This window comes from Ranitomeya variabilis, chromosome 2, assembly GCF_051348905.1.
Source record: "Ranitomeya variabilis isolate aRanVar5 chromosome 2, aRanVar5.hap1, whole genome shotgun sequence".
Classification (NCBI taxonomy): domain Eukaryota; kingdom Metazoa; phylum Chordata; class Amphibia; order Anura; family Dendrobatidae; genus Ranitomeya; species Ranitomeya variabilis.
The window spans coordinates 594,169,659-594,192,853 of record NC_135233.1 but is presented as its reverse complement, the minus strand read 5'-3'; the positions used below and the strand labels follow the sequence as shown (position 1 = coordinate 594,192,853).

The window sequence follows — 23,195 nt, the reverse complement described above, 5'->3', positions numbered from 1 at the left end:
ATTTACACTTATACAAGCTGTACACTGACTACTGTACATTGTATCATAATGGCATATCTTCAGTGTTGTTCCATGAAAAGCTATAATAAAATATTTAGAAAAATTCGAGGGGTGTATTCACTTTTGTGATATACTGTGTAGTGGTATTTCTTGGGTGCTTCAGCTTGGCTCTGATTAATTTCAATGAATTAATCTTGGAAATCCTTTGTAATCTGGTTGGATTTTCAAGTACACAGTCAGGCATTTGATGTCAAGATTTTGCCTTTTCAGGGCCCTGATCTATCAGTCACAAAAAAGTGCAGCTATGAAGAGTCTGTTCGCTGCTTGCTCCCTTTCTCTTGCTCACTGCTTGCTCCCTTTCTCTTGCTCATTGCTTGCTCCCTTTTTCTGGCTCCCTGCTGGCTCCCTCTCTCTGGCTTGGTACTGGCTCCCCTCTCTCTGGCTTGGTACTGGCTCCCCTCTCTCTGGCTCGGTACTGGCTCCCCTCTCTCTGGCTCGCCGCTGCCTCCCTCTCTCTGGCTCGCCGCTGGCTCCCCTCTCTCTGGCTCGGTACTGGCTCCCTCTCTCTGGCTCGCCGCTGGCTCCCTCTCTCTGGCTCGCCGCTGGCTCCCTCTCTGGCTCGCCGCTGGCTCCCTCTCTCTGGCTCGGTACTGGCTCCCTCTCTCTTGCTCGCCGCTGGCTCCCTCTTTCTGGCTCGGTACTGGCTTCCTCTCTCTGGCTCGGTACTGGCTCCCTCTCTCTGGCTCGGTACTGGCTCCCTCTCTCTGGCTCGGTACTGGCTCACCGCTGGCTCCCTCTCTCTTGCCGCTGGCTCCCTCTCTCTGGCTCGGTACTGGCTTCCTCTCTCTGGCTCGGTACTGGCTCCCTCTCTCTGGCTCGCTGCTGGCTCCCTCTCTCTGGTTTGGCGCTGGCTCCCTCTCTGGCTCGCCGCTGGCTCCCTGTCTCTGGCTCGGTACTGGCTCCCTCTCTCTTGCTCGCCGCTGGCTCCCTCTTTCTGGCTCGGTACTGGCTTCCTCTCTCTGGCTCGGTACTGGCTCCCTCTCTCTGGCTCGCTGCTGGCTCCCTCTCTCTGGTTTGGCGCTGGCTCCCTCTCTCTGGCTCGGTACTGGCTCCCTCTCTCTGGCTCGGTACTGGCTCCCTCTCTCTGGCTCGGTACTGGCTCCCCTCTCTCTGGCTCGCCGCTGCCTCCCTCTCTCTGGCTCGCCGCTGGCTCCCCTCTCTCTGGCTCAGTACTGGCTCCCTCTCTCTGGCTCTGTACTGGCTCCCTCTCTCTGGCTCTGTACTGGCTCCCTCTCTCTGGCTCGGTACTGGCTCCCTCTCTCTGGCTCGCCGCTGGCTCCCTCTCTCTAGGTCGGTACTGGCTCCCTCTCTTGCTCGCCGCTGGCTCCCTCTCTCTGGCTCGGTACTGGCTCCCTCTCTCTGGCTCGGTACTGGCTCCCTCTCTCTGGCTCGGTACTGGCTCACCGCTGGCTCCCTCTCTCTTGCTCGCCGCTGGCTCCCTCTTTCTGGCTCGGTACTGGCTTCCTCTCTCTGGCTCGGTACTGGCTCCCTCTCTCTGGCTCGCTGCTGGCTCCCTCTCTCTGGTTTGGCGCTGGCTCCCTCTCTCTGGCTCGGTACTGGCTCCCTCTCTCTGGCTCGGTACTGGCTCCCTCTCTCTGGCTCGGTACTGGCTCCCTCTCTCTGGGTCACCACTCAGTCCTTTACATATATAAAAACTTATCTGTGGCGGTCTGTCATACCCTTTAAAAAATATCAGTATTTAATCAGCCATTTATTTAGTCTCTTGTGCCATTTGCATGTTCATGTACGACATGGAAAGGTTTGTGGATTGTGATCTTTTGCAATAGTCGGTTCTTCTTCACTGTCTTTTCTTTTCCTGACATTCTCGCATTCGCAGAGTCCACTTGGAACGTTTTGTAAACTCCAAAGGAAGATTCTAGTTCCACCCGTTTCGGAAGCCGATTATCACATCATTGGGATATTGGGCATGTGTGTATCTCGAGCAGCTGTTAGTATTTACACATAGTCCGAGCCTGGTGGTTTATAAAAGAAAAGCTCCGGACCAATGTACAGTTTTGTGTGCGGATTCGCTATTTACATGAGATAAATCTGTCACTACGGGAAGCGGCAATGGATACAGAGGAGAACTAATCACAATACAAGGGTAAGGGCGCGGCTTTCATCTGTTTGCCGTGCCTCACTGATAATGCCAGGTGATCGGTGAACTTCAGAACGAACGACCGTCCCAATAATGGTCCATAACACGATCTAAGGAATACTAGTTTACAAAGAACCTGTCAAGAAGATTTTACAGAAACCAATAATATGGATGAGTCCCAGTACAATAAAAATTTGACCTGTTTTTTTTTTTTTTTTTATTAGTAATCTTATGTTCATGATCTGAGAAATCAAGCTGAATTCAAAACACCTTAGGCTAGTTTCACATTTGCGTTTAAATCCGCAGCGTTTAAAACGCATCCGCAAGTGGTGGAGAAAACATAAACGCGTACAAACGTGGCGTTTTTTTTTACGCATGCGTTGACGCATGCTGTTAAAAAACGCCACGTTTGTACGCGTTTACATGCTTTTTTTCCTGCGTTTCGTTTGCGTTTATGGTGCGCATGATGAGAAATTTCACAAGAGAAAAATCAAGCCGGTAATTCAGCGCGGTGTACAGTAAAATCACACTGACAGGTTAGAATAGGTATATATACATATATATGTCAGTGAGACACCTATATATGTATATTTATATTTAATGCAGCGCTAGATAGCATAAAAGCCGCTAATTCAATTACCGGCTTCTGCTATCTCCTTCACAAACCCGACAGGATATGAGACATGGTTTACATACAGTAAACCATCTCATATCCCTTCTGTTATTACATATTCCTCTTCAGTAATGTAAGAAGTGTCTGTGTGTCAAATTTGGGGGCTCTAGCTATTAAATTAAAGGGTTAAATGGAAAAAATTGGCGTGGGCTCCCGCGCAATTTTCTCCGCCAGAGTGGTAAAGCCAGTGACTGGGGGCAGATATTAATAGCCTAGAGAGGGTCCATGGTTATTGGGCCCCCCCCCGGCTACAAACATCTGCCCCCAGCCACCCCAGAAAAGGCACATCTTGAAGATGCGCCTATTCTGGCACTTGGCCTCTCTCTTCCCATTCCTGTGTAGCGGTGGGATATGGGGTAATGAAGGGCTAATGTCACCTTGCTATTGTAAGGTGACATTAAGCCAGGTTAATAATGGAGAGGCGTCAATTATGACACCTATCCATTATTAATCCAATAGTACAAAATGGTTAAGAAAACACACACATTATTACAAAGTCCTTTAATGAAATAAAGACACAGGTTGTTGTAATATTTCATTATACTGGTAATCCACCTGAAGACCCTCGTTCTGTAACAAAGGAAAAATAAAAAAACAACTCATACCTTCCCTCCCTCAGGTCAAGTCCCACGAAGTAAATCCATCTGAAGGGGTTAAATCATTTTACAGCCAGGAGCTGTGCTAATGCACTCGCTCCTGCCTGTAAAACCCCAGGTAGTGAATGGAAAGCAGGGTGACCTGTAGTTACCTTGAGTCGCGGTGAGGCGCCCTCTGCTGGATGTCCTCATATGAACTCGAGCCTAGTAAAAGTTCCCACGCTCGAGTTCATATGAGGACATCCAGCAGAGGGCGCCTCACTGCGACTCAAGGTAACTACAGGTCATTCCCCTCCAATCCATTTATTCCCTGGGTTTTTACAGGCAGGGGCAGCTGCAGTAACAGGCTTCTGCTTGTAAAACTAGTTAACCCTTTCAGATGGATTTACAACGTGGGACAGAACGACGGAAGGTAAGGAATATTGTTGTTTGTTTTTTTAAACTTTATTTCAGGTGACAGGTGAATTAAGTCTAATAAAATATTGCAACAACATGTGTCTTTATTTCATTAAAATACTTTGAAATAATGTGTGTGTGTGTGTTTTATTAACCATTTCGTACGATTGGATTAATAATGGATAGGTGTCATAATTGACGCCTCTCCATTATTAACCTGGCTTAATGTCACCTTACAATAGCAAGGTGACATTAACCCTTCATTACCCCATATCCCACCGCTACACGGGAATGGGAAGAGAGAGGCCAAGTGCCAGAATAGGCGCATCTTCAAGATGTGTCTTTTCTGGGGTGGCTGGGGGCAGATGTTTGTAGCCAGGGGGGCCAATAACCATGGACCCTCTCTAGGCTATTAAAATCTGCCCCCAGTCACTGGCTTTACCACTCTGGCGGAGAAAATGGCGCGGGAGCCCACGCCAATTTTTTCCGCCATTTAACCCTTTAATTTAATAGCTAGAGCCCCCAAATTTGACACACAGACACTTCTTACATTACTGAAGAGGAATATGTAATAACAGAAGGGATATGAGATGGTTTACTGTATGTAAGCCATGTCTCATATCCTGTCGGGTTTGTGAAGGAGATAACAGAAGCCGGTAATTGAATTAGCGGCTTTTATGCTATCTAGCGCTGCATTAAATATAAATATACATATATAGGTGTCTCGCTGACATATATATACCTATTCTATGTGTATATATCTACTCTATTGTAACCTGTCAGTGTGATTTTTACTGTACATCGCATGCGTTCAAAAAAGCAACAAAACGCATGTGCTTAAAAACACATGCGTTTACATTGACAGCAATGCGCTTTTTTGTCGCAATCCTTGCGCGATCGAACGCATTCGTTTCCTGGCGGCAAATAGACGCCTCTTCTTTTTTGCAGCCTTTTGATCGGACAGTGCTTAGCTTGGAGCAGATTCCGACATAAAGGGCTTTATGGAAAAAAACATATAAATCATGTTGGATCCTATGCAAAATACCCCCCAAAAATGTTTTGAAAAATATTTAGGTTTTGGCTTTAGTATTTCATATTCACACATCGGATCGACATGGTGTAAAAATGAGTTTGACGTCTTCCTTCCTTTCGGAAGAAGGACTTTTTTTCTTAGATTTTTGAGAGTGAGCCTAGGTTGCTGTCCCTGTTTATCCCTATTGTTTAGCCTGGTTTGTTTGTTTTTACTAGTGTTCTTTGACAGAATAGTTTACAAACCATTCCATTAAGTGAGAGCATTTTTATGTCAACCACAAGTATTTATCTTCATTATGTTAGCAGATTACCTTTCATGGCTGAAGGTGGCCATACACGGTAAATAGCTCGTTCAGCCATACAAGTTCTCAGTAGGAAAAGGGGAGAAAGCCAACACCAGACACTGTTGGCTCCTCTCCCTGGAGAACTAGGGTGAAGCTTCTTGAAATCTGCTCTCTGTCCAATCCTTCTACACCCATCACATCTGCCATTGGGGGAAAGTTACCTAATAGGGGATGGATCTGAAGTATCAGGTCACGACCACTTTAGTTTTGATGGAGTTGCTGTGTACCGGCAGCATCTGAGAACTTCCAGCTGGTGTTGGGTGTTGCACCTCCATCGATCAGATATTGATGGCCAAGTCTGAGAATAGGCCATCCATAAAAAAGTAGTGGCTAGTGTTGAGCAAACATACTCGGATAAGGTTATCTGACCACGCTCAGGTCCTAACAGAGTGTCTTTGGTGTGCTCGAGTCGCCGCGGCAGCCATTTAACTCGTGAAGGTTTAAAGCCATTCTAGACTCACCCGTTGAAAGTATTTCACATCCTTTTGCCGGTGACTATATGGAAAATGGCCGGGGTCAGTGGAAACTTTTCTTGACCACTGGATTAGTAAATGTTTATTAACTTCTCTTCTACAGAACTTTTATATCCTGATGATGAAATAACCTAATTCTTACTCACTCTTCCTTTCTTGCTGAAACATAGCCCGATATCTCTATAATCTTTACTTTTTAGTTAATATCCGCCATGGTATTTTGGTTGTGTTCCAGGCTTTTTATTTCTCTTCTACCCCCTCCACAATCCATTTTCTTCATCTTGGTTATCAGGAGGCCGGTCAGAATGTGTTTTGTGATAGTTCCTTTTATATTGTTCCCATTTCCTTTTTAATCAACACTGTGCAGTAATTAATCTTCCACCCTCCTTCCAGCTCGCTTATCTGACCGCACCTATTGGTCTTTTTTTATGCTTTTATCTGTTTCCCATCCCAAACATTAGGTGGAGGGTCCATGTGTGCAGTCCATCATTAGAACCGGGCCAGCGCAATGTCTTATTGCTGCAGATCCACAACTGGCATCCTCCACTTGGCAAGGGGAAGCCCTGAGCTGTTAATCCCATTACTGATGCGAGGAGCTGCCAAGAAAATACTTAACACGTTCAGCACTGCGTTTCTCCAGATCTGCATAAATGAAGAGGTTGTACGAGAGAATAAAACAAAACATGGCTGCTTTTGTCAATCGATTCCATCTTTGTCCATATGCTGTGTCTAGTATTGTGGTGTGGTCTTACCGACGTGAGTACAGCAACATATAAGAAAAGTATAGTCACTTGGAGATTTGCTTTAATGTTAGACCTGTTAACAAGCCAAAATCTCATTCAGCCAGCCAAACTTTTTTTCTGCATCAGTCTATGTAGTACTACCCCTCATCAGTCTAGAGAGGTGGCATATTTGGATCATATCGCTTATGATGCCAGAAACCCAGTAAGGGATACATTGCTGGAATCAGGGTCTCAGTCTCTACATTATTGTAACAACTCTGCTGGCATCACTGCATGGCCTCCCATCCCCCACCTATAATAATAAATAATAATCTTTATTTTTATATAGCGCTAACATATTCCGCAGCGCTTTACATTTTTTGCACACATTATCATCACTGTTCCCGATGGGGCTCACAATCTAAATTCCCTATCAGTATGTATTTGGAATGTGGGAGGAAACCGGAGTGCCCGGAGGAAACCCACGCAAACACGGAGAGAACATACAAACTCTTTGCAGATGTTGTCCTTGGTGGGGTTTGAACCCAGGACTCCAGCGCTGCAAGGCTGCAGTGCTAACCACTGCGCCACCGTGCCGCCCCACCTGCATTACACTCAAACTCACTTCTCTGGGCCTTGTTGTGACTTCTCTCTGCTGCCAGCTCCATGCTGTGTGCCTCATGTCTGCTGTTTGCTCTGTGCATGCTCTGTCTGTGTGCATAGGGGGGCGGCGCCGGCAACTCCTGTTTCTTATAGAGACTGTGTGCACCTTGCTAAGGTGTCCCTGGCCAATCGCCATGAGGCTTCCTGTATTTAAGACATCCCCACCCATTGGTGGGGGCCTGTGCAACTTACTCCCTCAGTCAGTTCTTAGCTGCTGAGGTGGCAGGCCCTGTCTCGCTTACTCTGTTTCCTGTGTAGCCACCAGAGGGGCTTTGTACCCTGGCCTATGTCTGCCACCCAGAGGGGTGTCGTACACTGGCTTCTGTCCATGTCTTTGTGTCTTGTCCGGTTCCTGACTTTGTCTTAGCCTAGTCTTGCTCCTATGTCCGTTTATATCCCTGCCTTGGTTTCCTTTCCCTGCTGTGCGTACTCTGTGTCTTGCTTTGCCCTGCTCTGCCCTCTGTGTCTTGCTTTACTCTTTCGGCTCCGCTCTCTACAACCTTGCTTTGCTCCTTGCTCTGCATTCTGTGACCTTGCTCTGCACTCTGTGGTTTTGCTCTCGGCTCTGCACTCTGTGGCTTTGCTCTCAGCTCTGCTCTCTGTAGCTTTGCTCTGTACTCTCACTTTGCTCTGCACTCTGTGGCCCTGCTCTGCGGCTCCGCTCAGCTCTCGCTCTGCGGCTCCGCTTCTTGTGGTTCTACCTTGCTCCACTCCTTGTGGTTCTACCTGGCTCCGCTCCTTGCGGTTCTACTTCTCCCGCTCTTGGCTCCGCCTCCTGCGTTTCTGTTCTTGGCTTTAGCTCCTGTGCTTTCGCTCTGCATCCGCTCTTGCGGTCTTTATCTACCTATTCTTAAGTCCTCATGTCTGAACAGGTTCTTACCTGTTCTACATACCTGCCTGCAGACCGGTCCCTACCGCTACTTCCAGTGTACCTGCCTACCAGAGAGCCAGCCGTGACCGCCTGCCTGCCAGTGTCTCTGTTGTACCCGTCTGCCTGCCTGTGTCCCAGCCATGCCCGCCTGTCTGCCAGACTGCCTGCCCTGCCCGCTTGCCTGTTTATGTTCCGTTCCCCGGTGGGATCAGCAGCCACAGCCAGACACCACCCTGGAGTGGTACCTGGTAGCTTCCTATTGCACAAGTCTGACCTCAGCATCAGAGGCTCCAGCGAACACCTAGGAAGCTACTTAGTTACGCCCCTTCCAGGGAAGTTTGGTCTGTGGTCCAGTGGGGCCACACCCCCGCACGCCGGCGCCTACCAGTCTGGGCGCGAGCGTGACAGTTTGCACAGGCCATGGTTCCCGCTGAGTCCCATGTCCTTTCGTTCTCGGAGCAAGATGCACCAATCATTGTCTCTGATGCTATCTTTAATAAACTTTTGGCCTATGAAAAGCAAGCTCCTGCGGATCCTCCATGCTACTATGGGGACCCAAAGCAATGTCATGTATTCTTGGAGCGGTGCTTGCGTTATTTCAAGTGGCATGCTCCCCAATTCCCCACTGACTGGTTGAAAGTAGGTTTCTTAATGGCCTACCTAAGAGGAGATGCGTTGATGTGGTGCGACCCCCTTTGGGAAGCAAGGGACCCCATTATCTCGAATCTGCCGGCCTTCCTGGTGGAATTCTGTAAAGCCTTCGATGAGCCAAGTACTGCATCTTCTGAAAAGTCTTTCCCTCCAAGCTCATAGAGACGGTCCAGACGAAAGAAACCTGTAGGTAAACCGTCGCTTCCGTCCATGACCGTCCAAGACTCACCTGTTCCACAACCTGCCAAAGCGGCCACCCGAGTAAGATCCAAGAGGTCTAATAAGAGGGGGCTGGCAAATCTGCAGCCTGAATCTGGTGCTGAGATTGAAATATGGTATCCCTGTGGTTGTAAAGAACATTCAGATGGTCTTTGCCATGTGAAGCCTGTACTCCAAAACCCTGGGCCAGTAGGAGAGGCTGCTCCTGGCGAGAGTACTCCCTCTCCATCTAAGTTAATGACTGTTTCTCTGCCTTCTGGGAGCTTTGGTGTGTTTAAGCCGCCTATCATACGGAGTCGGTGTATGGTCTCCGTTTTACAGCTCCAGAACCCGGTGTGGGCGTTGCCTGATAATGGCCGAACCCTGCTAAAGAACAGTCTAGTCCTGCAAGGTCAACTACAGCTCCAAGTTGGAGCCTTATACACGAAGAAGTTTGTCTTCCACATGCTGTCTGTTATGCCCATGGGTCATTCTGAGCCAAGGACTCTACCACCCGCTCTGGTCAAGAGTTCCAGTAAAGTGCTTCGTTTGAACTTACCCAGTCTTGAGAAGTGTCTGGTTCCCATGCGTCAAAGACACTCAGCAGTGTCATCTTCTTCAGCTGGTCTGCTAGTCGACGAGTCAAGGTGTGCTGAAGTCACCGAAGATGGGGAAACGGTGACTATCTCTCCACACATCTCCAGCGACTATACCAGTAAACAATTAGTCGTCGAGTCAAGGTGTGCTGAAGTCACCGAAGATGGTGAAGCGGTGACTATCTCTCCACATATCTCCCACGACTATACCTGTAATCCGTTCCTAGGAACATCCCCGGCGTTTGGACAATTTCTTCTGGATAACGGGCAGAAGATGGTTCCTATGTGGATACCTTCAGCGTCCCTGTGGCCGGCTGGTGAAGATTTCAAAACAGAAGTCTGTTCACCTCAATTTTTCTCTGACCTGGTGGAGCTGTTCTCCACACTCATCTCTAGTGACTTTTCCTGTGTTCCGTATCTGGGAGCTTCTCTGCTACCTGTTGGGCAAAACTTGAATCCTATGAGAAGGTTTCCAGTTTCCATGTGTCTGGCTGGTGAAGATGTTAAGACGGCAGCATTCAAGTCCCTGTTACTTATGTACCTGGAGGAGGTGGTCCTGCTCATTGTGGAAGCTAACCCTGTTGAGCACCAAGATACTTTGTTTTCTGAGATACCTGGTGACCCTCCTGCCGCCTTCTACCCTGAAGATGTCATGTTGGCCTGGACAGTGTGTGGTCCTACTCTTCTTCTGCAAATCATCCTGGCGAGCTTGAAGAAGAGGGGCCGTAAAGGAAGGGGGTACTGTAACAACTCTGCTGGCATCACTGCATGGCCTCCCATCCCCCACCTGCATTACACTCAAACTCACTTCTCTGGGCCTTGTTGTGACTTCTCTCTGCTGCCAGCTCCATGCTGTGTGCCTCATGTCTGCTGTTTCCTCTGTGCATGCTCTGTCCGTGTGCATAGGGGGGCGGCGCCGGCAACTCCTGTTTCTTATAGAGACTGTGTGCACCTTGCTAAGGTGTCCCTGGCCAATCGCCATGAGGCTTCCTGTATTTAAGACATCCCCACCTATTGGTGGGAGCCTGTGCAACTTACTCCCTGAGTCAGTTCTTAGCTGCTGAGGTGCCAGGCCCTGTCTCGCTTACTCTGTTTCCTGTGCAGCCACCCAGCGGGGCTTCGTACTCTGGCCTATGTCCACCACCCAGAGGGGCATCGTACCCTGGCTTGTGTCCATGTCTCTGTGCCTTGTCTCGTTCCTGACTTTGTCTTAGTCTAGTCCCGTTCCTGTGTCTGTTTATATCCCTGCCTTGGTTTCCTTTCTCTGCTGTGCGTACTCTGTGTCTTGCTTTGCCCTGCTCTGCCCTCTGTGTCTTGCTTTGCTCTGCTTTCGGCTCCGCTCTCTGCAACCTTGCTTTGCTCCTTGCTCAGCATTCTGTGTCCTTGCTCTGCACTCTGTGGTTTTGCTCTCGGCTCTGCACTCTGAGTCTTGCTCTGCACTCTGACTTTGTTCTGCTCTCAGCTCCGCACTCTGTGGCTTTGCTCTCAGCTCTGCTCTCTGTAGCTTTGCTCTGCACTTTGCTCTGTACTCTGACTTTGCTCTGCACTCTGTGGCCCTGCTCTGCGGCTCCGCTCAGCTCTCGCTCTGCGGCTCCGCTTCTTGTGGTTCTACCTTGCTCCGCTCCTTGCGGTTCTACCTGGCTCCGCTCCTTGCGGTTCTACTTCTCCCGCTCTTGGCTCCGCCTCCTGCGTTTCTGCTCTTGGCTCTGCCTCCTGCTCTTGGCTCCGCCTCCTGCGTTTCTGCTCTTGGCTCTGCCTCCTGCTCTTGGCTCCGCCTCCTGCGTTTCTGCTCTTGGCTCTGCCTCCTGCTCTTGGCTCCGCCTCCTGCGTTTCTGCTCTTGGCTCCGCCTCCTGCTCTTGGCTCCGCCTCCTGTGTTTCTGTTCTTGGCTCTAGCTCCTGTGCTTTCGCTCTGCATCCGCTCTTGTGGTCTTTATCTACCTATTCTTAAGTCCTCGTGTCTGAACAGGTTCTTACCTGTTCTACATACCTGCCTGCAGACCGGTCCCTACCGCTACTTCCAGTGTACCTGCCTACCAGAGAGCCAGCCGTGACTGCCTGCCTGCCAGTGTCTCTGTTGTACCCGTCTGCCTGCCTGTGTCCCAGCCGTGCCCGCCTGTCTGCCAGAGTGCCAGCCGTGCCCGCTTGCTTTGTCTATGTTCCGTTCCCCGGTGGGATCAGCAGCCACAGCCAGACACCACCCTGGAGTGGTACCTGGTAGCTTCCTATTGCACAAGTCTGACCTCCCCATCAGAGGCTCCAGCGAACACCTAGGAAGCTACTTAGTTACGCCCCTTCCAGGGAAGTTTGGTCTGTGGTCCAGAGGGGCCACACCCCCGCACGCCCGCGCCTACCAGTCTGGGCGCGAGCGTGACAATTATGTTGCTCTCAGGTTATGCAGAAAAAAACCTGGTGACTAATTCCCTTTAACAGAAGCATTGCAGGAACTGTCTCTACTTAGATGGCATGATCCAACTATTGCAGGCTGATCACGGAGCGAATGTAATAAGATGACAGTGGTTCTGGTACTTTCACTGGTAGGTCAACGTCTGTGTGTTGAGATTTGGCATGACCTATGGGAATGTTGCAGACATTTTTAGTTAAAATGTTCCAGCTTGTTGATCACGTTGTATGTGTAATAACCTTCAGTATCGGTATCGCAAAGTCCGTGGGTTCTCCTAAAACCAAGGAACTACCTGTGGCATGTGCTTTCTGCTCCCCACCTGGCATTGTGTATTGGGCCCCATACTATGGTGCAGTGCCATTATCATTGCAGCTCCTGTAAATGTCCACGTTCTGTAGACCTGAGGAACGATATGTCTCCATATAAAGCTGGATAACCTACAGTTTCACCACCTTTAAAGGCAATTGAACAGGATACTCCGAATTCTGTTGTGAATCTGTGTAACACTAGGCCATCTTTTGTTCTCCAAATCACACAGCAGAGATAGTATTATAATGTCTCACTTCACTATGAAGTATGTATAGCTCGGGGGTTGGTATTTATAATGAGCATGTTTTCTAAAGGTATGCTTCTTATACAAAGTAGTCCACAAATAATCAGGAAGACAAGAATTTCCTCGCAGCGATTATCTGTGAAATACATTTTTTATGGTTATTAAAGTTTGTAGACTAAAATATATACCTGTATACGCATAGGCATTGGTAGGAGATTTTTTATTTTTTTTTTCATTTGAAATCCTTATACTTTTAGGAATTAACATCCTCATCATGTCACTAATACTACGTTGACGCATCCATGTGTCGTGGTGCGAGATTCGTGGACCACCTGCTAGTCTCCCAACCTGAACTCGACAGCGTCATAGACCTATTTGGTGATACTGTGAAGGAGACCGTGGCCAGTCCGAGTGGTCTGGTCCATACTCGTACTGATGTGATACACAGGTGTGACTGTAGCCTATGGGTAAGATGTCGTCCTAGAAAATCTAGAGCAAATTCTCCACTAATATTGGGGATTTCAGTGCTGAAATACTGTACAGTGGATATGTGGTCTGCAGAGGGTGAAATCAATGGTGAAAATCCACAGCATAAATTGACAGTGTGTGGAGAATATACGGTACTGTGCAAAAGTTGTAGGCAGATGTGGAAAAAATGCTGCAAAAGTAAAAGTTTTTTTTAAAAAATTTTTATTAACTAAATACAATTATTAAAATTGAGTGAACAAAAGAGAAACCTAAATCAAATCCCTATTTGATGTCAAATTTCAGAAAACAAACTATTTGTTTAATTCAGGTTTTGGAACTTTTTTTTTTTTTTTTTCTTTATTATGATTGTTCTTTTTGTTTTTATAATAACAATCTTGCAATTTTCTGGGGCTTTTTATGCGCCTACTGTATTCCGAGCCGCAACATATACACTTTTTTTTTCTCCCAGTGTTTAGCTTGTTATCCTTGCTTAAATCTTTTTAGGGTTGCAGTTGTTTTAATTTACTCATTTGTCTGCCCTATCGCCTTTCCGGTGTGACTTTATACACTTTCCCCCTGCTGGTATTTCCTGCAGGTGATGGTCTCATTTGGATATCCAGCCATACTTCTGTAGTTTAAGTCAATCAGTGAAAGACCAGCTAGGGTTTATCTCTCTGCTGTAAATCTTCTTTACCCTGTATCTATCTTCTGTTTCTTTTTAGGAAATAGGCGGCATATTCTGTAACAGTACACACTTAATCCTTCATTCTGTATTTCGTGGTTTGTTTTACTCACTCTTTGATCTCTTTCTATCTCGCCACACTTTCACTTCTGTGTAGGTTATGTGCACCCTGCTCTGCCCTCCACTTCTTTAGGAGGAGTGTGAAGTGCTTGATGGCCTTTCAGGTAGCATAGGTCAGAGTTGCGATCATCTAGTTTGTGGTTACGGCTATATCGGCTCACGCAGGAACCAGTAGGGACTGCAGGGTTAGGATCTCTAGTCTGTACAGAAACCGGCAGGGTCAGTTGCCGTTTATGGTGTATTATCTATTTTCCTGAGTAAGTTGCTATACTATCATAAAGCCTACTTCGTGTCCTTTCAGGAACCGTTTTTAGCAGGCTCCTTCTCAGTAGAGGCGGGATTACAGTGACAAATGAAACCTCTATGTACACAGCTGATAACACATTGCCCACCAATCACAATAGGTGATGTCACATCTCCCCCATATGTTTACAGTGACCTTTGCACACGCTCATTAGATGCTTCAATACAAAATATAGTGTCAATTTGGTCATTGCTGCTAATGTACATGTTCATTTCCTGAAACAGGAAGTTTAGGGTCTTAAAAACCCAAATGGCCAGTTTGATAATTCCAAAGAAAAATACATATATTTTTAATACAGATTGTGCCACATTGCTTCTGATCTCCTCTGGTGTGTCACTTTCCAGAGCTGGTAACAAGTCACATCGTTGAGATGAGCTGCAATACCATAGACAGTCATGCACAGGAGTGAAGTTGTAGACTTCTATAAATTCATGACCTTTAACCCTGTAATATATGTTGAATTAATATTTTGTGGCCATTTATGATTAGACAAAGCAGCCTTCAAACCCCACTGTTATTGCCATGGGGCTGATTCTGACCACGTGGCCCAGCATGTGGTTACGCATCAGAGAGGTTTTGCTCAGCGTCTGCATTTCATGACCACATTGTAACACTGCAGTATTATGTGTCAGTCGCCGAAGTGCTGTAATCTGTTCAACATGGTGATCACTGGGGCAGAGTTACATTGTGCATCAGCGTCCAGGGTGTTTGTTTGTTGGGTGGGGTTTACTAATGGCGCGCTGCCCTCCTGACACATAGGACATAGGAATTTTCCATCTTCCTGTCGAACACCAGGAAAATATTCTATAGAACAGAGCGGCCTCTGTGGGGAGGGGGATACTAAATGTTGTGCTGCGTTTCTGCGTGTGAATTGCAGAATATATACTGATGATTATAGATTAGCTTACCTGCAAAATGTGTCAGGTAAGGCATGATTCTTTGCTACGGGTGGGGTGGGGGGGCGGGGGATGACCTTCTTGATGACCCCTGCAATTGCAGCAGCAGCGAATTAAGCATCCTCCATTACTTTTGCAGCACCAAAAAAAAAGCAAAAATCTAAAGTTGCATTCATTTGGCGTAACACCTATTCATGAAAGTTAAAAAAAAATAGTGTTTTGATGATCTAGGGAAATTCCATGGCATCTAAATATCCTGTGCTAATATTCTTTTGGAAACTGCTAGTGGCTACACAAACATTTTACAGTTGTCCTAGTCAGTGCCTTCCACTGCAGCATCGTGCAAGCCTTTTCAAGGGGTGTTCCATTATTAAAATAATATAAATAAAGCTAAGTTTATTTCTCAGTGAAATTCATTGACTGCTGGTAGTGTCTGCAGAAAAAGGGAGGATATTTTATTCATTTATAAGCAGCAGAATAAATCTGATGCAATTCACATTTTCTGAAAGAGGTTTTTTTTTATCGGCATTATAGGTGCCGGGACTTCCTTTCTCCTCATTTTCCATTTGCATTGCTCATACCATTTTCCAATGGCTTATCTGCTATAAACTGAAGACCAACTTATCTGCTATGCTTGCAGACAGGAGAGCAGGAGCAGAGAGGCAAGAAGTTGCCCCAACTTCCTGTAGAGGGACGAAGCCCCACCCCCACTTCCTGTAGTGGGATGAAGAACCCGCCCTTCACTTCCTGTGATCCATTGCAATGTTTTCTGCTGCAAATGGATTAGACTTGACAACAGGCAGTGGACCTGGTGGACTGGTATGTGTTTGTTTTGGGGGGGCAGGGGTGAGGGGTATAAGGATGGGTTTGCACATCATTTAATGCCCACCTTTCTGCCACTTGGTTGCTGATTAGCGGTCATTAAATAACCTGTTTAGACAGAACGCAAAGAACGATCAGTAATAGATAATTCAGTACATATAGACTGACGACTTTCCCATCAGCACTTGTCCTGTGTACACGTGATGTGCTGCTGAGAACGATGATTTTTAAGCCTGACGAAAAATAATTTCACTCGACAAACTAGCACTTTGCTCTTTCATTGGGTGATCTGCACGATTATTGAGAAACAAGCGTTCCTATTCTCCTGGAAGCAGCATCACATGCTGAATAAACCAAAAAAAATTCTATATCCTAAAAACACTCAAACACCCTATGTTTCAGCAGCAAACCTCCCGCACCCCTCCCCCATCTTCCCCTCCAGCCCACGCATATTGTGATTTTAATATATATTTTTTTAACTGTCTATATCATTTCCTGGCAGGATGGTACCAAAAATCACTTGGGATTTGTGTTTTGCTGTTTTGTTTTTTTTGTATTTATTTCTTTAGTCATCCTATCATTGTGCGGCCCCCATGCTGTTACTCCATCTCTTGCCCAGATCGTTGCCGCTGCATTGTGGGTACTAGCAGCAAGCACTAAACTAAACAAAGCATTTACTTCTCTATTTTTTTTGGGAAGTGCCGAACGTTATCTGGCAGTATTCACAGCTGTATTTTACAATTTTTGTACTCATTTGTAAGGTTTATTTCTTCAGTATATTTAAAATTTTATAATAAAAAAAAAAAAAGCTACCTAGGACATAATCCAACGTCTTTTTTCTATGCTTGCACTCAAGACTAACATCAACTGGACCCACCATAATGTGAGAAATAAGGATCTGGCAAGTCCAATTTTAGGCCTGTTGATCCTTTTGTTTTCTGCAAGATAAGCTGTCGGCAAATGATTCTGGCAGAGGCTCTCTCATAGTGAACCCAACAGTGCTCTGCAGAACGCGTGCTCCTGTGTATGGAGGAGTCGGTAGAGATTTCTTCCAGCAGACTGCTATATCTCCTTTGTGGACTTATTTGACTCCATAATTACAGATTACAAAAAAAAACTTTGCATAAGATCCTGCAGTCATACTCTTTTTCTCTGCCCCCTACTTCTGCCTAACCTACAAGAAGGAGAAGATCGTAGTGGGACATCCTGTAGTCATACGCATTCTGTGCCCCCTACTTCTGCCTAACCTACAAGAAGTAGAAGGAGAAGATGGGAGTGGGACATCCTGCAGTCATACGCATTCTGTGCCCCCTACTTCTGCCTAACCTACAAGAAGTAGAAGCAGGAGAAGGTAGTGGGACATTCTGCAGTCATATGCATTCTCTGACCCCTACTTCTGCCTAACCTACAAGAAGTAGAAGGAGAAGATGGGAGTGAGACATTTTGCAGTCATATGCATTCTCTGCCCCCTACTTCTGCCTAACCTACAAGAAGTAGAAGCAGGAGAAATGGGAGTGGGAAACGCTGCAGTCATACGCATTCTCTCCCCCACTTCTGCCTTACCTACAAGAAGCAGAAGCAGGAGAAAATGGGAGTGGGAAATTCTGCAGTCATACGCAGTCTCTGCCCCCTACTTCTGCCTAACCTACAAGAAGTAGAAGCAGGAGAAGATGGTAGTGGCAAATCCTGCAGTCATACGCATTCTGTGCCCCCTACTTCTGCCTAACCTACAAGAAGGAGAAGATGGGAGGGGAAAACCCTGCAGTCATACGCATTCTCTGACCCATACTTCTGCCTAACCTAAGTAGAAGCAGGAGAAGATGGTAGTAGGAAACCCTGCAGTCTTACTCCTTCTGTGCCCTCAGGGAGTAGAAGCAGGGGAAGATGGGAGTATGATGGGCAGATAAAACAGTCTTTTAAGGTACCGTTACACTAAACGACTTACCAACGATCACGACCAGCGATACGACCTGGCCGTGATCGTTGGTAAGTCGTTGTGTGGTCGCTGGGGAGCTGTCACACAGACCGCTCTCTCCAGCGACCAACCATCAGGGGAACGACTTCGGCATCGTTGAAACTGTCTTCAACGATGCCGAAGTCCCCCTGCAGCACCCGGGTAACCAGGGTAAATATCGGGTTACTAAGTGCAGGGCCGCGCTTAGTAACCCGATATTTACCCTGGTTACAAGTGAACACATTGCTGGATCGGCGTCACACACACCGATCCAGCGATGACAGCGGGTGATCAGCGACCAAAAAAAGGTCCTGATCATTCCCATCGACCAACGATCTCCCAGCAGGGGCCTGATCGTTGGTCGCTGTCACACATAACGAGATCGTTAGCGGGATCTTTGGCTACGTCACCAAAAGCGTGACGTTGCAACGATATCGTTATGTGTGACTCAGCCTTAATGCTTCCTATTCATTTTTATGTGAATCCACTTTGCTGTCAATATGACAAGTTTTTGAATATTATTTTTTGTTTCTTACTGAAAAAATTTTGAAAAAAGTTTAAGTACTTTCTTTGGATTGTTAGATTTCACCAGGATCAGCTTCAAACTGGGAACTCTAAAATCGAGAGACTGGGGTGAAGAAAAAAAAAGCGTACAAAATTATTCAAAAATTAATCAAAAAAACATTTCGGGAAAACAAAATAACAACTCTTCAAACTTGAGGTCCATACCGCCTAACATTGGATACCATATTTTACATGTGCTAGGAAGGAATCTGCTTCACGTATCGTTAATTTCCTATGTATTTTTCCATGTACAGCTCCAGTTTTGGACTTCGCCAATTTAATCATTAATGCATTCTGGTTTTCATTTCGGCTGTCCTGTCAGTTTAATATTTAGTCTAAATTTATTCTACTAACGTTACTGAATTAATTTTTGGCAACGATTCGCACGTGCATAGATCCAGCTTCAGTGGGAGCCAAAGATTTAAAATTGGATTAAGAAAAGGATTTTTTTTTTAATGTAGGACAAAACTTCCATCAGAGACTTCCACCCTGTTCATTGACCCTCACAATGAAGTATAGACCTAGGACCCTTATTCCAGCACTTTACTCATCACTAGCAGGCATCTGTCACTTTCAATGAACCTTTTATTGGCCTTCATAAAAGATCCAATCTGATCGGCGGTATATATATATATATATATATATATATATATATATATATATATATATATATATAACACCACTGATCGGGAATGTGCATTGTTCTTAGTTCTCAGCTCGTCTGAAAAAGCCTTTACACATGGCATCAAGCCCTATAACTTTACCAGTCTTACAACACAGATCTTTTCTCTAAAAATCTGTATATTCCCGCTCCTAACGTATAGGATCTTTCCTTCTTATGATTATAGGCGGCTCACAGGATAGGAATGTGCTGTCGTTAATTGCCGGAACGATGTCCAATCTGTAAAGCTTCTTTTGAACTGATAATTTTAACCATTGTTGGCAAACTAACCATGAGGTGTATGAAAATGGCACCCTTCCTAATAAACCCCCATTGTCTATTAAGCTACATTATATAGCATAACTGCGCTTGTAACACTGTATGGAAACTCTAAGCAAAGTATGAATATTCCCCGTACATAATTTCCCACAATGGTCACGTATGTTAAATTCTAATTCTCAGAATTCCCATCTTTTGGAATGTTCCCATTATCGAACAGTGTGGGATTTCTTTGTGTATCGTGTACAGAATACAATACGTACCTTATTTATTTTTCTACGGAATTTTAATTTATTACTTAAACTATATCTCTATAAAGATTACCCCCGGGGGGTAGTAATGCGCCGGGGTCCATCATGATGGGACCAGACGTATTATTTGCACTGGGTATGCATGACTCTATTGGAACATTTTTGGAATTGATGAATCCCGTACAGTTCTGGGATGCCATGTAGTTTTTCACAGCTCTTTGTGAGTCTAAAACATCTTGACAGCGGCACATGACATTGTCCATAGCATTCCATCATGTATACAGTCATGAGAAAAACTAAGTTTACCCCTCTTTGAATTCTGTGGTTAAGTATCGGGACATAAAAAAAAAAAAAAATCTGTCCCTTTAGAGGGTCCTAAAATTGGGTAAATGCAACCACATGACAAATTACACCATGACTATATTCAGCAATAACAAGGGCAAAAAGTTAGAAACGCTGTGTGAAAAATGATTTATGGTACATCTCTACTGCTTCCATGGGAATAAACATGGTAATCAAAAGCCATTGATTAATTGTTCATCAGCAAATGTGAACATCTATAAAAGCAGAAGTTCGGCTGGTCTGGAGCATTCAATCATGTGTTAAGAAAATGCCAAGGAGGAAAGACATCAGTAATTATTTTAGAGAATTGTTTGTTAGTCCTAATGCCCCAAGCTAAAGGGCATCACTGTCACCACCGGGCCCGTCATAATCATCACTCTAGGTGACCCAATACCTCACACAGAATCGTCTACCCCCGTTAGAACCTATCTGCAAGACCACAAGTCCCAGGTTAACGAGTTACTCATAACACTGTCCGTCTGCGTTCCCTGAAGCGCAGCCCCAGTCACTGAATTGTACCATATGTCTACACTGGAAGCAAAGATTCACATGTTCCCTCCTCTGCAGCCTAGTCTTCTCTCTTGGTTTTGACTCTGCTCACTTGGCTTGGCTCTCTCTGGTCTTCACTCTGGTCTGGTGTCTCTTGGGTCTGATCTCTCGACTCCTCCTCCTCCTCCTCCTCCTCCTCCTCCTCCTCCTCCTCCTCCTCCTCCTCCTTTTACGGATCTGGTCCCTCATTATGGTGGCTATAAGAATCATAGAATCCTAGAATGTCAGAGTTGGAAGGGACCTCCAGGCTCATAGTGTCCAACCTTCTGCTCAATGCAGGATTCACTAAACCATCGCACAGCCAGCTTCTGTTTGAAGACTTCCATTGAAGGAGAACTCACCACCTCTCTTGGCTGTCTGTTCCACTCATTGATCACCCTCAATGTCAATTTTTTTTTCTAATATCTAATCTGTATCTTCTCCCTTTCAGTTTCACTCCATTGCTTCTTGTGTTTCCATGTGCAAATGAGAATAAAGATGATCCCACTACACTGTGACAGCCCTTCAGATATTTGTGGACAACTATTAAGTCTCCTCTTAGCTCACTGTAACACATGTCCATCCTGCTACAGGTTCAGGTGCCAAATCCACTCCTCGGCCCTACCAGGCCTTTTATAATTGCTAACTGCATTGCAGGTATCATGTGACCTGGTGTCTCCTACAATCTCTTCCCTGAGTAAACATTCACTTCACTCTTGAGTTCTCACTAATTGCAATTCTTTCTGCTTTCACTTTCTCTATCATCTTTGACCAGCAGGTGGCGGTTTTTGCTTGCAGCCACTCTGTTATGCATTAACTGTGTGCATCTTCTAACTTGCGTACCTCCTTACATGTTGTTGCCCATCAATCTGAAAAAGTAATTTAAAGCCCTTTCCAAACAAGTTAGAGACCATAATTCCGTAGTGAGAAAGATTTATTTACAACTGGAAACCATTCAAGATGGTTGACAATCTTCCCAGAAGTGGAAGTCACCAAAAATTCATCCCAGGACCAGATTGTGTAACACTTTGATAAAACTAAAAAGGAACCTAAGACCTAAAGCTCAGACTTTAAAGGCCTCAGTTAACAAGGTAAATGTGCAAATTTATAACAGTAAAAATTAAAAACAGTCTGAGCGAGTATGGCTTCTTTTGAAGGATGTCAAGGAGAAAGATTCTTCTTTCTTAAAATAACATGGCAGTACGGTTAAAGTTTTCAAAATTGCATCTGCACAAAACCATAAGACTTTTGGAGCAGTGTCCTTTGGTCTCATTTGTTCAATGAGGACCAGAAAGATGTGCAGAAATAAATGCTCACAAACGTCTTACGCTTGAGCGCGCAGTTACAGAATTAAGCTCTTGGGTCTGGCATTGTCCTAAATTGGCCTTTGCGTGTGGTCAGAACTATATTGCACCAATCTTCAAACTTCTCGCTCTTCAGGAGCCTAAAGTTGAATGAGAACTTTAATTAGGTGCACGTCCGCCTCGTCTAAAATTAGCTGTAGAATAACAATATATTGTAAACAGCCGGCCTGCCAGCTTCACGGCTTCCCAAAATTTCATCTTTTTTATTCGGTATGTGACTGTTTTGTGGTTGCAGACAGTGGTTGATTAAACCATCCTGTATTCTCATCCTTCTTCTGTGTTGGAAAACCACAGAGTAAAGCATCTATCATGCACAGGATACAGCAAATGCTTTTTATTCATGAGTTTAAGGGTTATTTCCATTTTGCAAAGTGATGATATATAATCTATGATCAGTGGCGGTCCAACTGTTAAAACCCCCTCCGATTCTGAGGCTGAAGGGGCAGCAGCACTTGACTGTTTTCTTACTTGCACTGTTGGCGATCGATATGCGATCACTTCATGGCTTCTGTAGTTTTTAGAAAATATTTCAAGGTGAGAATATATTGGAGATGGGCCCCAATAGCCATTAGTGACGTTTTTTTTTTGTTTTTTTTAAATCATTGAATCTTAACAATGGATTAGTTAAAAACTATTGAAATGTGAATGGAAGAATAAAGTAAAAAGTATGTCTTAATTTTTTTTATTAGTTTTCAACGGATCCCCATAGTCTTTAATGGCTGTGTCTAATGTAAAAAATGTATAAGGATAGGACAAGCTCCGAGTCATATGGACTGGGTACTCTGATCCTTTATTAAAACAGAAGTGTATGTGGATCAATTAAACTATATCTGTCTGTGTGCTGTCCGAGGAAAAATAAAATGTCACACACGTGTACGATGGATGTGTGATTGTAACCTTAGACATATTTTTTCCTCATTTCTAAAAGGAAATTTGTCAAGTTATTTTATGTAATTTGACAGTAGCATGATATATGGACATAAACCCTGATTCCAGCGATGTATCACTTAAAAACCATTATCGCAATGTCCTGTTTGAAATTTTTTTTTTTTTTTACTTTGATATACTGAAATTAACGTTTTTATTTTTTTTCCTTTTTTTTACCTCCACAGCCTGTCTATTTCGTTACAACGTATTGTCCCTGATCTACCTGCTGTTCCTGCTCCTCTTACCATGGTTCTGTGGTCCGACTGCGCACAGCATGAGAGGTATCAATGGTTTATATGACCCGATATTATCCCTTTTATTCCAGTTTCAGAAAGTAAATGCAACATTTTGCTGTAATAAATTGGTATAACCTTTTCCAAAAGACTTTCTATATTGATTCTTCGTGGTGTTCAAAATTTCTGCTTGCTGTCAATAACTTTGTTTGCTTCTAGTGGGTGGAAATGTCATGTTCATGTAATGATCACAGGGGTGGCTCTGGTTGTTCTCTGCCTCTGCTTGTTCTCTGCCTCTGCTTGTTACAAGACACTGCTCTGCCATCTTGTAAAGCGTTACATGCCTATGTGTTCATCAAATTTTGGAGAGTCAAGTCCAAGAGAAAGCTTAAAGTCATTATATGTTACACACGTGCAATGTCAGATTTGATGTTGGTTTATTTAACTCTTGCAGATTGGTCTTGATCTCTCC

At 45.1% G+C, this 23,195-nt stretch overlaps 1 protein-coding gene across 6 annotated transcripts in view; it reads left to right on the top strand.

Moving 5' to 3' along the window:
* Positions 1-23,195, top strand: part of PIEZO1 (piezo type mechanosensitive ion channel component 1 (Er blood group)) — a 175,283-nt gene that overhangs the window by 32,272 nt on the left and 119,816 nt on the right. For all 6 annotated transcript variants that reach the window (XM_077288416.1, XM_077288418.1, XM_077288417.1 and 3 more), the window contains exon 2: positions 22,676-22,771. In XM_077288416.1, coding sequence (XP_077144531.1) covers positions 22,676-22,771 — 96 coding nt within the window. The remainder of the gene's footprint in view (positions 1-22,675; positions 22,772-23,195) is intronic.